Genomic DNA, 18,255 nt, shown 5'->3' with positions numbered 1-18,255 from the left:
AACATGATAGATACTCAGTGACAGCAGTGCCTAGTGGCTAACCTGTCTGGGGAACCCATGAAGATAGACTGATCCAATACAAATATGTAAAAAAGCCAGAAACATTGTGCCGAGGAAGTGGTGATTATGTGATCCTTGCCAGCTCTTTGGGGCAGCAATGCCCACCTGACCAGAGTGCCCAATCTTTTTCTCATAGAGCCTTGGGGGCAGCGTCAATAAGGCTGGAAACTTCCTTCAAGCGCGCTACAGGAACTTGAAGAGACCATATGCTGTGGCCATTGCTGGCTATGCCCTGGCCCAGCTGGGCCAGCTGGAGGGCCCTCTCCTTGACACATTTCTGAAAGCAGCCAGAGGTGAGAGGCAGCCTAGCGGTGTAAAGAGAGATACATGGCTGGGGGTGAGGGTGGCCATCTTAAACAGGGCTGCATGGCTCCAAGCTGACCTGGGATGAGTGGGTCTGGGTGTGAAAAGTCCTCTTTGTAAATGACACGAAAGGTGCATCATTCAACAAGTATCTTTGAGTACTTGCTATGACACAGAAGTAAGGACATGGGCTCTGACATCGGACAGATTCAAGTTCAAAATCAAATCACCCTCAGCCACATTCTCATTGTGTGATCTTGTACACTCCACTTAACTTCTATGAATATTGTGTATGAAATGATACCAACATCACAAGATTGGTGTAAAGAATAAATGATCAACACAGGTAGAAGAAGGTCTAGCACATAGTAAGAGATCTGTCACTGATGTTGTTATTGCCTTTAGTATTATTAATAACATTGCCATTATTTTAAGGTTTATTAGGATTAGCTAAGAGAATGACTTAGGAATTTTAGCACAATAAGTAGCACGTAGTGAGCACTGAATCACTGGTTCAAATGATGACACCTTATCAGGTTTATGCTCACTTTTGTAACATATCTGAGTATGTACTGAAGTAGTTTTACACACAGAAGTTGGTATCTTGCTGTATAAGAAATAGCGCAGAATGGGTGTCCCAAGTTGGTAGACAGCTCTCCTCTATACAGTGATGCAGGGATCCAGGCTCTATCTTCTCATGGCTCTGCCACCTCAGGGCCTCAGAATCCCTTCTCTTAAAGCAGGAAGACTGTGCAAAGGAGGTAGACCAGACATGGAAGGGGACTCTGCACCTTCCATTAGCCAGAGCTCAGTTATGTGGCCATTCCTACCTGCAAAGGCCTCTGGGAGATATAGTCCAACTCTGTGCCCAGGAAGAGGAGGGAATGGTTCCTGGTGACTGTCTCTGTCATGGGTAATTTCTTAGGCACTTGGGACTTCACCGTGAATATGGCACAGCCTCTGCCATCATGGCCTCACATTCCAGATGAGGAAAGAAACGAGTTAATAGATTTCTGTAGAGCATCATAGTGCTGGGACAGGAGAAGCACAGGATGCTTTCAGAGACAGAAGGAAGGGTTTTACTCTGTTTTGGGTGCCATTGAAGCTGCATTGTGCAGGTGGGTAAGAATTAGCCAGTGGTAGGTGGAGGAAAAGGTGCTCCAAGATGGGAGAGTGGGATATGCAAAGTCTCAGAAGCAAGAATGAGCATGGCAAACTTAGGGAATCAGCTCCCATAGGTCAGAGGGGCTTCAGTTCAGGTTGGTGAGGGAAGAGAGTAAGGCAGGAACCAACAGACTTAAAGTCACAAATATCAGCCAAGACACCTGAACACGACGTGGTCTCCTACAAGTCTTTTTCCTGAGCTTTCTCTGAACTATTTCCAGGCTGGACAGAGCAGTGATCATGGGGGCTGCTGTTCTCTCTTATAGATAAGAACCGCTGGGAGGAGCCTGGGCAAAGGCTCCACAGTGTGGAGGCCACATCCTATGCCCTGTTGGCTCTGCTGCTGCTCAAAGACTTTGACTCTGTACGTCCTGTCGTGCACTGGCTCAATGAGCAGAGATACTATGGAGGTGGCTATGGCTCTACCCAGGCAAGTGGTTCTACATCCCCCAGGCAAATGCATCCTTACCTCCTGTAGCTCGTCTGGCCTCCCAGGTAAGATGCTGAGACAAAGAGAGGCAGTTGATTGGATTGAAGTTGAGAAATCAGGTTTTTGTTACAAATCTGTCTATGGATTCTAGACTAACTTCTAGATTCCCTAAGCTATGTTTTGAGCCCCCCTTCCTTCCTGGTGTCCAGATGACGGTCTCAAGACCCAGGTACAGAGGTGAGCTTCTCTCTGATGGGTTCTAGACCATATTTCTGGTTCCACCAGGCCTCCCATCTTATTCCGTTCCACTGGTGGGTTCTAGACCAATTCTCAGTTATTATAGGGAATCATCAGGTCCATCTCTCCCTCTGGTGGGTTTAGATCATGCACTCAGTTCCATGAGGATCCCAGTGTTACCTAATCTCACTGTGGGTTCTAGACCATGTACTCAGTTTGCTAGTGTATTATCAAAGCCTGCATCTCTCCCTGCTGGGTTCTAGACCATGGTTTTAGCAACCTCAAGTCTAGCAACTCAGGCTTCAGTTTGATCCCTTTGTCTCCAGTGGAATGCTCAGATTTTGATAAAAATCCTCATCCAAGGATATGTTCTTTGATTTGAGAGAGAAATGGAGAGAGAAAAAAAAATAAACATTGATATGAGAAAGAAACATCAATGGATTGCATCCGGTATGTGCCCTGACTGGGGATGGAATCTGCAAGCTTTTGATGCATGAGACAATGATCCAACCAACTGAGGCACTTGGTCAGGGCTCATTGTCATTTTGGATTCTAGATTATATGCTTAGTTGTCCCCGGGTTCCAATTTTATTATTTCTCACAAATATTTTCTAGATATATTCTCAATATCTATGAACCCTTTGTTAGACTCTATTCTCTGGATGGGTCTAGACCACATTCTCAGTGTTGTTAAACTTTCGATCTTTTTTTTTTCTTTTTCCTCTTTTTTTTTTTTTTGTAGCAGCTGCTAGCATGGTTTTATTTATTTATTTAATTATTTAATTAATTATTTAATATACTTTTATTTTTTATAGGATTACACATATTCTCCCCACACCCCATCCCATTCTCCTCTCAGCCCCTACCACCCACCCCCAAGTCTTCACTACCTTATTGCCAGTGTCCATGGGCTAGGCATATTAGACCTCCAGTCTTACACCTGCACTTTCTTGTGGATCTAGACATGCTCAGTGTCTCCACACTCTGGTGTAAGCCTCTGTCCCTTGGCGACTTCTACGAGATGTCCTCACTGTCTAATGACTCCCAGTCTTAGCGTGGTGCCCTCTGGTCTCAGTCTTAGTGCCAGCAAGCCCTAGACTGAGCCTCTCTCACTGAGAGAGTTCTAGAATATGTCCTCAGTATGTAACAACCCCCATTCTTATCCTCAACCCCTCTGGTGCATTGTAGGTCTCAGTCTCAGTGGCCCAGCTCGAATCTGAAACTTTTCATCCTTCAGCAGGTTCTGACCGCTTTCTCAGTCTCTCAAATCAGTCTCTTATGGGTTCTAGGCCACTTTCATGGTGTTCCAAGCCTTGGCCCAATACCAGAGAGATGTCCCTGACCATGAGGATCTGAATCTGGATGTGTCCATTAACCTGCCCAGCCGCAGCTCCCCAGTCACACACCGCATCCTCTGGGAATCTGCTAGCCTCCTGCGATCAGAAACGGTACAGCTCCTTGGCCAAACTCTCATCACTATCATCCTCCATGGCAGTCAGAGTCTGCAGGAGGCAGGAAGGAGGGAAGATGACCATTGCATCCAGGGGAAGGCTGGCTCCTAACAACTTCTCTTCTCTCCCCACTTCCTGCAGACCAAGCAAAATGAGAAGTTCACAGTAACAGCTAAAGGGAAAGGACAAGGCACATTGTCGGTAAGGACCGGAGCCCACACCTGCTTTGCTCACCATCTTCTCTCAGCCCTGCTGCCCCAGAGGGACCATCTCCTTCCCAAGTCAAGTTTGCTGACACCTCATCTCCCCTCCTATCTCTCCAGGTGGTGACATCTTACCAAGCCAAGATCAAAGGAGGAGCCCCTTGCAATAAGTTCAGCCTCAGGGTTAAACTACAACCAGACCCTGAAGGTAGAAAGAATAAAGACCCTATCCGTCACCCTTCACCCACTGCCACTGTAGTGTATGCCCCACTCCTGAATCAGGACTCAGCCCTCCATCCTTCTGTCTTCTATGTTTCTAGCGAAGAAGCCTCAGGATGCCAATAGCACCATGTTACTCAACATCTGTGCCAGGTAAGAGATGGGTCACTGGTGTGCATCTCATTCATCCCTCTCTCTAGCAAGACTTCCTGTAAATAACATCCGAGGTACCCACCACTCTCTGGGAATGTGTTGTGTGCGTAGTACTGTGCTGAGCACTCTCTGAGAAGTAGACAGCACGGCATGGTGGTATGTGACTAGCCGTGACCACATAAGCTGAGACTGTGAAAAGTGATGTTGATAATCAATGAGGGAGATTACAAGTGTTATAGGAATTCTACATTACTATTATTTTTTAATTTTATTTCTTTCAGAGAGGATGGGAGAGGGGGAGAGAGATAGAAACATCAATGATGTGAATCATTGATTGGCTGCCTCCGGTACACCCTCTACTGGGGATAGAGACCTCCACCAGAGCTTATGCTCCTTCTGGGAGTCGAACTTTGACTTTCTGGTTGTGCCACACTGGCCAGGCTTACATTATTTTCTATTATTATAACATTGAAAACTCTCATATAAGCAGTTATAAAAGTATAATGTAATGAAAAGTAAACGTAAGACAAGTGTTTTTTTTTTTTTTTTACTGCACTGTAATTTAAAATGTCAGAACATTGTGCCTTACCTAGTTTGGCTCAGTGGATAGAGCTTTAGCCTGTAGATTAAAGGGTCCCAGCTTAGATTCCAATCAAGGGCACATAATTGGGTTGCACAACTCCCCCAGTTGGGGACCATCAGGAGTTAACAAATCAATTATTCTCTCTCATCTATCTTACCTCTCCCTTCCTCTCTGAAATCAAGTAAAAAGTAACATGTCAGAACATTGAGAGTGAAGTTGGTTTTGATTTTTGTGATGCACTTATCCAAAGCCCTGTGGTTTGAACAGTGCCTCCTTTCTTCTCTGTAGCACTTACGATATGGAGGCAGCATCTGCTCTGTGACGCTGTAAAGTGTCGTGTTCCCTTCTAAGTTTAGGGCAACTTTCCACATATAATCCTCTGTTCTTTCAATGTCAACAGGTATTTAAGAGTTCCTTCACTGGGGAAGTGTTCTTCCTCTAGTACATCATTTTTGGCCACAACCACTTTCTTATTAATGTTGATGCCATTGCCTTCACTAAGTGCCTCTGGCCCCATGGTGCTCTCTCCAAGGGCAGCAGGTGCACATTCCCACCATCTGCTGTTCCTTCTCTGGCTCCATTTAGGTGCTGCTGAAATTTCACTCTCGGTGTTACCACTGTCATTTCTGTGCTGCCCTTCCATCTTTGCTGGCGATTCCCTTTCAATTGTCCATTTTTGTAAAATCTCACATGGTTTTTTTTTTGTTGTTGTTGTTGTTGTTGGGCTTTTTTGTTTCGTTTTTTTTTGTTTTTTGTTTTTTTATTGAGTAAGAAGGAAGTAACACAGCCACACACATTCTTGAATGATGGGTGCTTAGTGACCCATCACTGACAGACTTTGAAAGAAGTGATGTGATTGGTTATTGATTGTAATGCTCATTTGCTTACATAGTGATAGGTAGACTGAAGAACTGGCAACTAGCTTTGTCCCTTAGGCATTTACTCATTAATATATTGTAGTATTGGGATTAGACTATGTTGCCTAGGGACTGGTATTATTGAACTAGACCAAGATAATGGAATCATGCAGTGAGACCTGCCTGTACTCTTGTCTTCATTTTCCAGAAGAACTGGAGCCCAAAGAGTTGAAGTGACTCATCAAATGTCACATAGAGCTGGGATGTGAACCCATGTAGTTGGGCATCAGAGGCTGAGCAGTTTGTCACCTTAACCATCACACACCTTTCCTTTATTCCCCTTGGGAGGGTGTTTCCTAAGATCTGACATCCTCTGTGCTGCTGTGTGGGAACCAGAATCCTCAATCACTGATCAGGCCCCCTTGTCAGACACTGACCGCCCCCCCCCCCACGGCTAACCCCACTTGGGACTTAAACCCTCTCTCCCTGCCCCATCCAGGTACCTGGGAGACCAAGATGCCACTATGTCCATCCTGGATATATCCATGATGACTGGCTTTGCTCCTGACACTAATGACCTCAAGCAGGTGTGAAAATCCTGGGCTCAGGGGCTATGATTATTGGGAAGGAGCCTGGGGTCTGGAAGAGGCTGAGGGAAGGAAGGGATTTTCACAAACTCTTCACTCCTCCAGCTGGCCAATAGCACTGACAGGTACATCTCGAAGTTCGAGTTGGACAACAAGGCCTTCTCCAACAAGAACACCCTCATCATCTACCTGAACAAGGTGAGGCTTACATTGGAATCTTGACCCATAGGTCGTTGGCCTTTTCCTTCTCTATTGGTCTTTGTCTTACAATCCTCTGCTTAATCCATTCCTTCTAGAATAAAAGAGGATTGGTTGTGCATGAGATGTTTTTCTTTTTTAAATCAATTTATATTTCATTTTTATACTTTAAATTTTTATGGTATCCCAACCTTACTGAGCAATTGTAGAATAATATAAAAAGTTCTATATACCCTTTACTTAGATTCATTAAGTGTTAGGAATTTCCTCGAAATATACATGTCTATCACATATACATACATGCATGTCTGTCTTCCTTCCATTCTTGCTTTTTTTTTCTTTCTCATTTATTTTTTCAACTTTATTGAGATATAACTGGCATATAATACTGTGTGAGTTTAAGGTATACAATGCAATGATTGGATATATGTATATTGGAAAATGATGACTGAAGTAAGATTAGTTAACACAGGTATCAACTCATAACGTGTGTGTGTGTGTGTGTGTGTGTGTGTGTGTGTGTGTGTATGTGTGGTGAGAACTTTTAAGATTTATTATCCTAGCAGTTTTCAAATACACAGTGCAGTATTGATAGCCATGGATGTTTTTAGGGGCACAGATAGCAATCCATTGGCCAGAATTTAATTTCATGGTCAGACCAAATGGAAAGGGAGGCTGAAAAGTGTAATCTAGCCATGAGCCTTGGAGAAAAAGAAAACAGATTTGTTGAACTGCTCATTAACCTTTGCCACTCTTCATCCCCCACTATCCTCTCCATGCAGATCTTTCCTTGGTCACCCATTTCTCCATATGCTGGACTCCCTCTCATGTTGTCCATGACTTACCTCCTCCTTTTTCCAGATCTCACATGATCAAGAGGACTGTATAACATTCAAAGTTCACAAGTACTTTAATGTGGGGCTTATCCAGCCGGGGGCAGTCAAGGTGTACTCCTATTACAACCTGGGTGAGAAGCCAACTTTGGGCCTGGGGTATGAGAGTCCCAAATTCCTATAAGATGGGAGTCCCAGGGCTTGGTGATTGGGGACCTGGGAGTCCCAGGGTTAGAACTTAGAATCTCCAGGTCTGAGGGACTGGAGTTGGAAACCTGATCCCCACCAGCATGGTCTAGGGTGGAGTCCTTAGATCTCTGATGCCTCCCACCCTGTCTGCCCACAGATGAGACTTGTACCCGGTTCTACCACCCGGAGAAGGAAGATGGACTGCTGAGCAAAATCTGCCACAAAGAAACATGCCGCTGTGCTGAGGGTGGGTGCACAGGTGCCAGGAAGTGGCAGGCCAGCCCACTTGATACTGCTCCCTCAACCCACCCCTTTCCATGATGGTGATGCAAGTGGCCCCAAAAGCCCACACCCAGGGGACACCAAGAGGGATGGGCCTGGGGCTGATCACACCCATGGGTGGCGGGCCCTGGGTGAGAAGTGGAGCTTAGATCATGTCCCCTGCCTGCCCACCCCGCAGAGAGCTGCTTCATGCACGATTCAGAGGTCCAGGTCACCCCAGAAGACCGGCTGGACAAGGCCTGCGAGCCAGGAGTGGACTATGGTGAGGAGGGGGTGGGGAGACGCACATGCAAGTGTGATTGTGTGTGAGTGATGCTGTGTGTGTGGCTGTGGTTGTGTGGGTGAGACAATGTGATGGCAGGTGTGGTCATCGTTGTGTGTGTGACTGGCTGTGGGTGGCCACAGGTTCATGTGTTTTAGGCTATGGCTGTGGGTGACTAGTGTGTGTGTTTTTAAAGGCCATGGTTGCTGGGAAACCATGATTATGACTGGGCTGGGTATGTGCAAGAGTGTGAAAAATGGTTGTTGTGAAAAGATGCGGTTCTGTATGTCTCTGAGAGTGTGGCTGTAAATAGGCATGATTGTGTGATGGGGACAGTGGATAGGCATAGCTGTCCCTGTATAATGATGAATTGTGAGTGGCCATAATTGTGTGCATAGCTGTAGGTGACTAAGTGTGAGACATGGTCGTGAGTTACTGTGACCATATGTGGCAGTGTGTAAGAGATGGTGGTTGTGGGCGACAGTGGACAGGAGTAACTGTCCTTGTGTATGGGATGAGTTGTGGGCAGCTGTAACTGTGCACATGGCTGTGGGTGACTATGTGAGATGGTGGTTGTATGACCCTGAGTGGCTGCTTGGGAAGCCATGTGCCCAGATGCCTTATAGATAGGGTGCCCTGCTGTCTAGCCTGCCCATGATTCATGCTGGCCCTTCTTTGCCCCTATTCCACCTCCCCTCCCCCCGCAGTGTACAAAACCAGCCTGCTCAGGAAGGAGCTGTCGGATGATTTTGATGAATACATAATGGTCATCAAGCAGACCATCAAATCAGGTCAGCCCTGGGCTGCCTTCTGTCTTGCCACCTTCCCCTCCCTTCTCCTGCCTTCTCCACCCCAGCTCAGCGTCCTTATCTCCCCTTCAGGCACCGATGAGGTTCAGCCTGAACAGGAGCGCAGGTTCATCAGTCATGTCAAGTGCAGAGCAGCCCTGAGGATGCAGGAGGGGAAACAGTACCTCATATGGGGCTTGTCCTCGGACCTGTGGGGAGAGAAATCCAAGTGAGTGCTCACCCTGCACATTGTGTGCTCGCCCCCCGTCCCACACACTTCCAGGACCCCTCCTGACCTGCCATGTGTCCTCCTCCCCAGCATCAAGTACATCATTGGGAAGGACACCTGGATAGAGCTGTGGCCTGAAGAGGACGAATGCCAAGACGATGAGAACAAGAAGCTGTGCATGGATCTGGCCAGCTTCACAGAGGACATGATTGTCTTTGGCTGTTCTAACTGACCCCCATATGCCCCTCCTCCCAATAAAGCCTCAGTTGTATTTCATGTGATCTCCCACAGTTTGAAGTCTTTACTAGAAGAAAAGAGACAGCCTGTTCCCTAACTGCCTCACCTGCATCTCAGCTCAGTCCTTACTTGAAATCCCCAAGAATCTCATTTGCATTCTCACTGTGCACTGATCCCTCAGCATCCTCACCTGAAGCTCCCTGCCCCATCACCAGGGTTCTCACTTACTTGCTTACTTGCCTTCTTACTGCATCTTCACCTGAATTTTTTCCACATTCTCATCTGAATCTTTTCCTCCTCTCTTCCCTGCATCCTTGACTGCATCCACCTGCTTTTTTTTTTTTTTTTTTTTTTTTTTTTTTTTGCATCTCACCTGGCCCCCCACCTACATGTCTGTCCAAAAACTTACCTGTATCTTTACTTATATTTTCACCTGCATCCTCACTTGTTCACAAATTCCTCATTCACAGCTCCCTATCTCCAATGGCATTCTCACCTGCATTCCCTTTTGTTCTCTAAGCTCACCTCCCAGTCACCACTATCTAGATGGGCCTGAGCAGACTCCTCAATGCTTCTGGAGGACCCAGTGGGGTGGCTGTGCCCAGGAGGGGGGGGTTAGGAGCAGGCAGGGTGATATATCTGCTGGGGGGAGCCTGAGGGAGTGAGGGGAAGGCATGAGTCAGCAGTTGAGGAAAGAGTGCTGGGGCTGTTGAGGTCATAGCATCACCAGAACTGAGGGGCAAGGAGAATGGGGATGACAACCACCAGGCTGAGTGGAACTACTGGTTGCAAAGTGAAACTGGGACTCCAAAGGCCTCTTCTAGTCTCTAGATCCTCAAAGACTGTTGAGGGTGGGAATGAAGCACAGGGAGGGATCATTAGGCTGTGAGCCAGAAGGCTAGACCCCTCCTACCCCCAGGGTCTTCCACAGCCCCTGCATCCCATGCCCAGTACCTAGGATGGGGCTGAGGATACAGGGAATCCCATGTGTCTTCCCCCCACCCCCAGCTTTCTGGGCTCACAGTCTATCACACAGAGGGAGGTGCATGCAGAAATCAAGGTCTCATACAAGTATGGGGGCACAGGAGTCAAGGGCAAGCTGAGAAAAGGGTCAAAGACATGAAATATGAGAGAGTTATGGGGGGTGGGGTGTCCGCTGGGTAGAGGGACAATTTGTACATTGAAGTGGGGTATCAAGGGCCAAAGGTATAAACTAGGGAGAGGGCAGTTGTAGCAGCTATAAACCAGGAGGGTCCAAGTATGTGCTTGACAATGAAAACCAAAAATCCCATGGAAAAAAACACACAACAGCCTAAAAGTGGGGACCCAGCCTCATGGGTGGGATGAAAAGATCTAGGGGAGTCCCCGCAGCCAGCATCCGAGGCCTCACTTAGCCCTAAATACCACAAGCCGGCCTCCTCCTAGCATCCGAAGAAGCAGCAGACACACACCACACCCTCCCTTCCTGGCCCCCCCATCACCCTCAGGGGACTCGCAGAGCAATCACGGCTTTTTCTCTAGCCTGGGCCGGCAGCCAAGAGAAAAATTCCTGCCCAGGACTCATCATTACAGTTGCTGGGGCTGACTCAGTGTCCCACACACACACACCACTGTCCCCACTCATTCACACCCTTTCCCCAAGAGCCCCAGGGCCTATCTTATTTTTCTTGCCAAAGGGCCAGTGGGGGCCACAGGCATGGGACAGGGGTATGGAACCTACTGGGGTCCAGGCTTCCTGTAGACAGAAACAAGTGTAACTGGGCCCAGCTGAGTAAATAGCCTAGCCAAAGAGGGGAGTGGGAAGGCATTGCAGCATGAGGAAGTTGGGTGAGCAAGGTGGAGAAGCCCAGAATAGCCTGCAAGTCCTGGTACAAGTTGGCAGGGGTCAGTGGGAGGACAAGAGCAGCTGGCAGGAACCTAAAGACAGGCAGACACACTGGGGACTTTGTGCTAGGACCCATAGGCGTCAGGGAAGAGTTTCACGTTGGAAGGAACATGCCATACAGGGTCTATGCTTTACCCACATGCACTCCGGGTAGGCAGAGTCATGGCTCCCCAAAGATGTCCACATCTTAATCCCAGAATCTGTGAATACGTCACATTTCATGACAGAAGACACTTTGCAGAGATGATTAGGTTAAGGGTCTTAGATTGGGGCTTATTCTAGACTAGTAGAGGCCCAGTGCTTGATTTCGTGCACCAGTGGGGTCCCTCAGCCTGATATGCAGGATCTGGCCAAAACCGGCTCTCTGACATCCCCTAAGGGATCCCAAATTGTGATAGGGCACAGGCCAGGCTGAGGGACCCCGTTGGTTGCACCATTAGGATCAGGAGAGACAAGGGAGGTTAGCCAGACAGGGAGGGACCATGGGCATATCTGGCCCATCTTGATCAGTCCCAATTGGCGGGACCCCATCAGCAAGCTAACCTACCAGTCAGAGTGTCTGCCCCTTGTGGTCAGTGCATGTCATAGCAAGTGGTTGAGTGGCCTTAGCTTATCATTAGCATATTATACTTTGATTGGCTGATTGCCTGACTGGTCAACCAGACACTTAGCATATTAGGCTTTTATTATATAGGATTCTTCAGGTGGGCCTTATGTCATCACAAGGGTCTTGATAAGGAGGCAAGATGAGTGTCAGAGAATGAGATGTGATGATGGAATCAGCCTGGAGTATGTGCTTGAAAGGAGAAAGGAGTCATGAGTCAAGGAACACAGGCAGCTTCCAGAAGCTGGAAATCGCAGGGAACAGATTCTCCCCTATAGCCTCTGGATGGAACTAGCCCTCCCAACCTCTCAATTCCAGAACTATCCTGTATAATAAAGAGATAATATGCAAATAGTTGTCATGCCATCACACAGTAACCACCCATCAGGAGGAGGCTGCAGTATGAGGTAGGCATGTGTGCATGGGCAGAGCTGCATGTGTGACCGGTCACCAAGAGATACATGGAGTAACTCTTTGTCTCTCTCCTCAGTTTCCACAGCGGGCGGCGGGAGACATACTAGGTGTGATTTCCCACACTGAGCCACCAGTGAGATAATAAATAGATGTTGTTTTAAGCTACCTCACTTGTGGTCATTTGTTACAGCAGCAAGTCAGAAATTCACAGAGTTTAGGGGCACAAGCTCTGGAGTCCAGCTGCCTTGGTTCAAATCCCAACAGAGTATCTTGGGCAAGTGCCAAAGCCCTCAGTTTTTTCATTCATAACATGGGGCTATAAATAACACCGATGGCATGTGAAATAAACCAGATGCATGAAAGAGGCAAGATGCTGCCAGCTGAACTTCATGGAGACATTTGCTGTTGGTGGCAGGTCTTCATGCATTATACATCATAACTTTGCAGAGGGAATACAAAGGTGTGTTCTAGGGAAAAAGCCCTAGTGAATGTGATGTAGATGAACTGCAAGAGGGGAGTCTACAGCAGGGAAGCCAAGGAGCACAGAGTGAAGAGAAGGGACGGGCTCAGAGACACAGTCCAGGGATTGGTGAGGGCTGGACACAGAGGTGAGGGAGAAGGAGGAAGGGAGGACCCTGGCTGGGAGGCCTGTTGGGCTATCAAAGACATCAGGCAAGAGGGAAGAGGAGGAGATATAACCAAAATTACATAAGTGTTTCAGGCTCATCCAGCAGTCACTACATGCAGGGTGCTATGCTAATTCTGCTTGCCGGATGCCCTGAGCAGAGGTACATGATTGTGAATGTCCAGTGTGCAGATCAGGAACAGGCTGGGAGAAGTCAAAGCTAGAATCAAAATCTGCCCACCATGTCCTCCCAGGATGCGGGTTCCTGGTGCCCAGGCCTCTGCTGAGTGTGCATGAAAGCATGGGGGAAGGAGCCATGGGGCAGATGGGTTAATTTAATCAGGTCAAGGTTACCTATGAGTTAATGAGTAATGAATGGGGTGTGTGGGGTGAGGGGAACACCGGGCTGCATGGTGGTAGGAGAGGACTGGCTGTGTATTGAGAAGAAAAATTCTCAGAAAGCTGTGTAGCTCTTCTTGGAAATGGGGGCCAGGAGCGAGGGGGGCTTCTTAATATTTCCAGACCTGGCAGTGCCTGTGGGGAAACAATGGGCTGCAGCAGGGAGATTACTGCAACCAGGCAAGTGTTGGGGGGTATCCCAGGTCTCCCCTCTTTCTTCCTCTTCTCTCCTTGCATCCCAGCTAGCGTTGTCAGGCAAAACACAGGGCGCCCAGTTAAATTCACATTTCAGGTAAATAACAGGTACTTTGCTAGTAAAAGTTCATCCCCAGTTGACCACCTAGGTCCTCAGGCAGCCTGGCTCCACCACCCTCAGTACCTGAATGCTGGGCAAGGAGGAAGTTCCCTCACAAGCCACCTTCCCTACCCCCCTCCCTCCGACTTTTCTTGACACCCCTCTCCCTCCCAAACTTCACCCAAAAGTCAAGAAGCCTCCCTCCTGTTCCCTCTGCCCTCCCAATGGGTGCCTCACTGCACACTCCCCGCCCCCCTCTCCCTAGTTCAGAGGCTTCTCAGTTCCTTTAATTGTCTGAACAGTAGGGACTGTCATCAGTCTCATGTCATCCTTCAGATGGATTCACTGAGGCTCTGAGAAAGGAGGACCCAGGCCTAGCAGGGAGACAGAGGCCAGGCCAGGAACTCGTCAAAGCTGTCCAGCCACAAAGCCTGAAAGCTCAAGGCTCTAACAATATCGGGAAGTGAGGTGTGAGTTTGGGGAGGGAACAAGGGCAGAATTGGGGGCTGGGGAATTCAAGCTGGCACTTCACCCCAGTTTCAGAAGTTCAATCCCAATGTTGGAGAAAAAGCAGGTCTGTTTGTACTCCCTCCTCTTCTAAAGAAAGTTGTTGCAATAGCAGCAGACAGAGGTCAGGTAAGCACTGTTTCTCTGTGCCTCCCCCCCACCCCTTCCTTCTGGGCACAGCCAGGAAAAGAGCAAGAGCGTAGTTTACAGGAGCTCAGAACCAGTTCCCCTTTAATGCGGCTTTGGAAACCAGCCCTCCAGGAATCAGGATTTAGTATTGCTAAATTTTGGGGAAATTATATAAGGAGAAAAATATATGACCTGCTTTAAGATCTTCTGATTTTCCTTGCCAGTCCTTTCTATGGACTCTTCAGAGTAATATTTTTCTAAATGTATCATAACAAACAGTAACTGTCTTCAAGTGGCAAGAAGAAATTTAAAATGTGTAACCTGCTTCTAGGATAGCTAACAATGGGATTAGTCATAACATCGTCATACCAATGGGATTAGTGTGGGAAACTGGACACGTGCAGTTACTCCCAAAAACTACTGAAGTCCATAGAGCAGTACAGGCCTATAGTAATTGCTGGCAACTGCATTCAAATATGCAAGAGAATCAATCAACATCCAATCTAATAAAAGAGTAATATGCAAATTGACCATCACTCCAAGACACAAAATGGCTTCCCCCATGTGGTCAAGAAGGCTGCCCCCATGTGGACACAAGATGGCTGTCACAAGATGGCCTGCAGAGGAGGGCAGTTGTGGGCAGTTAGGGGTGACCAGGCCAGCAAGGGAGGGCAGTTGTGGGGAATAGGCCTGCAGGTGAGGGTAGTTGGGAGGGGGGAACAGACCTGCAGGGGAGGGCAGTTGGAGGGGGACCATGCCTGCAGTGGAGCACGGTTGTGGGGGGACTCAGGCCTGTAGGGAAGAGCAGTTGGGAAGAGACCAGGCCTACAGAGAGGGCAGTTAGGGATGAATGGGCCATTAGAGGAGGGCTGTTGTGGGAAGACACAGGCCAGCAGGGGAGGGCAGTTGGGGGAGACCAGGCCTGCAGTGGAGCACAGTTATGGGGGGACCCATACCTGCAGGGGAGGGCAGTTGGGGGCAACCAGGCCTGCAGGGGAGGACTGTTTGGGGTGGGGAAGCCTGCAGGGGAAGGCAGTTAGGGGTGACTGGGCCAACAAGGGAGGGCAGTTGGGGTGACCAGGCCTGCAGGGGAGGACAGCTAGAGGTGATCAGACTGGCAGGGGAAGACAATTAAGGGCAATTGGGCTGGCCAAGGAGTAGTTAGGTGTCTATCCAGCTGGCAGGGGAGTGGTTAGGGGGTGATCAGGCTGGCAGGCAGAAGCGGTTCGGGGCAATCAGGCAGAAGCAGGAGAGTTGGGAGCCAGCAGTCCTGGATTATGAGAGGGATGTCCAACTGCCCGGTGGGATGGAGCCTGAAAGGGCGGTCAAACATCCCTCAAGGGTCCCAGATTGGAGAGGGTGCAGACTGGGCTGAGGGACACCCACCCTGTGCACGAATTTTGTGCACCTGGTCTCTAGTATTAACATAATGAAGTGTATATAATATTGGTTCTGTGGCCATATTAGGTAGTCAATTTTTCTGCTACCAGACATGACACAAACATCTCAAGGAGGTGACTGAAGTCCATTTGGATCTTCCTACACAAAGCAAAATTGACTCTTTGGAGCCATATTCATGAGAAGAAGGCATTAGCCAAGTCCATCATATCGGATATTGCTCTAATGCCATGGAGGCTTACGTATGCTCTTGGCTAAAACCAGTACCTGGGCGTGTAGCAGGGGAGTCACCTTGCACAGTTCTCTGCAAGCCACTGTCAGGGCTTGTGTGCCATTCCCTCTAGCTGCAAACACAGTCTGTCCAATATCCCTAAAATGCATTCTGTCATGGGAGAAAGCTGTTTTGCTGTGCACAGGCAGTTTAACCCCTATACAACTGGCCTTGGATACCTGTCCAGAAAGCTGTAGTCTTTAAGCTTAATATGTGGTCTTCCCAACCCAACAGGGTTAGGTCAGTTTCCTCTTCTCTAGGAGGGTCTGAAAGTCCTGGGCCGCTTTCAGCTCTTTGGTTCAGTGAGAGTGTCTTCCCTTCACCATCTTAGGCTCGTACCTTGGCTAATAGCAGTGAGTCAAACACAACCGGGGCTGCAGGGAGAGACGGGTTTGCACATAGCAAAGCACTCGGTGGCAGCTTTGGCAGCAGGCCCTTGCCTTCCCTTGACTTTGAGCATGTTTTCATTCCACTGCCATTTTAAAAAAAATCTTTATTGTTCAGATTATTACAAATGTGTTCCTCTCCCTCACCGCCCCCCCAATTGCTCCCCTCCACCAGGTTCCCACCCCACCTCTGTCCTTTCCCTATCCCCCACTGTCCTCATCCATAGGTGCACAGTTTTTGTTCAGTATCTTCCCACACCCCCACTTCCCTTTTCCCCGAGAATTATCAGTCCACTCCCCTCCCATACCCTTGATTCTATTATATTCACCACTTAATATTCATCAGATTTTTTAATTCCCTTGGTTTCTAGTTTCACTTGTTAATAGTTACGTATTTGTTGTTCATAATTTTTATTTTTATCTTCTTCCTCTTCCTAAATAACCCCCTTCAGCAATTCATATAATTCTGGTTTGGCAGTTATGAACTCCTTTAGTTTTTTTTTATTTGTGAAGCTCTTTATCTGGCCTTTGAATCTGAGTGATAGCTTTGCTGGGTAAAGTATTTTTGGCTGTAGGTTCTTGCTATTCATCACCTTGAATATTTCTTGCCATCCTCGTCTGGCCTGCATGGTTTCTGTTGAGAAATCAGCTGACAATTGTATGGGTGCTCCTTTATAGGTAACTACCTGCATTGCTCTTGCTGCTTTTAATATTCTCTCTTTGTCTTTTGCTCTTGGCATTTTAATTACGATGTGTCTTGGTGTGGTCCTCTTTGGATTCCTTTTCTTTGGGGTTCTGTGCACTTCCTGGACTTGTAAGTCTATTTCTTTCCCCAGGTGGGGAAGTTTTCTGTCACTATTTCTTCCAGTACTCTATCGGTGTCTTGCTCTCTCTCTTCTTCTGGGATCCCCATAATTCTGATTTGGTTTGCTTGAAATTGTCCCAGAGGTTTCTTACACTATCTTCAACTTTCTTGATTCTCTTATCTTCTTACTTCTGCAAAGGAGTGTCCTCTGGCTCTTTGTGTTCCAAATCTTTGTCTTGATTCTTGCGATCCTCCAGTCTGTTTTTAGGACTCTGTCCTAAAACATTTTTATTTCAGACAATGTTTTCTTTATTTCTAGTTGATCCCTTTTCATATCCTCATAGGTCTCATTTATTTTATCGGCTTTTTTAGGATATTCTTGAAAAGCCTTTTAACTGTAGTTTAAAACTCAATGTCCATTCTTTTCTTTTCCTCCATCTCCTTCCTTTGTGTCCTGCCTCTTGTCTGCATTTTAGTTGTTTTCCTGATTTGATGGAATAGTTTTGTGTGCTAGGTTTTCTGGTAGAGCCTAGTAGCATAGCCTTCCCAGTTACCTGTGGTGGACAGTCTTGGTGTAGCCCTATGTTGACTCTGTGTGCAGTCCTATTGTTAAGCCTTGCTTATTGTTGGTATCACTGGGAAGCGTTGATTTCCAAGCCAATTGGCTGAGGATCAGCAGTGTCTCAGCTAGGAGGGCTTCTGTACTCTGCTTGGATGGGGCAGAGTCTTGGGGTGGCACAGACAATCTTTAGTTCCCTGTCAGTCTCGCCTTAGAAAAGTCCGGTTCTCAGTGAGTCTCGCAAGATTGGTTGCAGGCAAACGCACCTCTTTGGTAAAGGCATAGACAAGCTTTGGATTCTGGTCAGTCCCTCCTTAGAGAAAGCCAGCCTCTGGGAGAGCTTCTGTGCTCAGCTTAGATTGGGCGGAGTCTCGGGGTGGTTAGAAAAGTTGTGTTTTTTCATCTGCTTCTCCCCAAGTCCAGCAGTAATGGCCTCTGGCTTCACACACCTCCGAGAGATCTCTGCCCACTGCCTGACAGTCTGCCTTTCCCTGACTTAGGCCATCTATCAGAGCAACAGAGTGATTCTGTTTTACTCTCGAACAAGAAAGCCAGCCGCATGTTAGCTGTCTGCCCTCTCCCCGTGCCAGAAGTAAACCAGCAACAATCTTGGCCCGGCTTTCCCTTTCAGTGTGCCAAGATTAAGCCAGCACCTTTTCACATACACAGTTCTCTGTACATTCAGTTTCTGAGGGTCAGCTCGCCTTCTCTTT

At 47.8% G+C, this 18,255-nt stretch overlaps 1 protein-coding gene across 3 annotated transcripts in view; it reads left to right on the top strand.

Annotated features, from left to right (window-relative positions):
* Positions 1-18,255, top strand: part of LOC311623470 (complement C3-like) — a gene marked incomplete at its 3' end in the record, with an annotated part of 113,448 nt that overhangs the window by 67,736 nt on the left and 27,457 nt on the right. The window contains exons 36-41 of one of the 3 annotated variants that reach the window (XM_084885506.1): positions 7,307-7,412; positions 7,625-7,714; positions 7,928-8,011; positions 8,719-8,802; positions 8,893-9,028; positions 9,119-9,309. In XM_084885506.1, the coding sequence (XP_084741632.1) occupies positions 7,307-7,412; positions 7,625-7,714; positions 7,928-8,011; positions 8,719-8,802; positions 8,893-9,028; positions 9,119-9,260 (642 nt within the window). Of the gene's footprint in view, positions 1-7,306; positions 7,413-7,624; positions 7,715-7,927; positions 8,012-8,718; positions 8,803-8,892; positions 9,029-9,118; positions 9,310-18,255 lie in introns of those variants that run through there. The other 2 variants (XM_084885505.1, XM_084885504.1) reach the window with 2 other exon arrangements.

The sequence above is a fragment of the Pipistrellus hanaki genome, assembly GCF_964339955.1.
Source record: "Pipistrellus hanaki genome assembly, chromosome: 5".
Lineage (NCBI taxonomy): Eukaryota > Metazoa > Chordata > Mammalia > Chiroptera > Vespertilionidae > Pipistrellus > Pipistrellus hanaki.
Note: the sequence above shows the minus strand (reverse complement) of the source record. Positions and strands in the feature narration are given on the sequence as shown.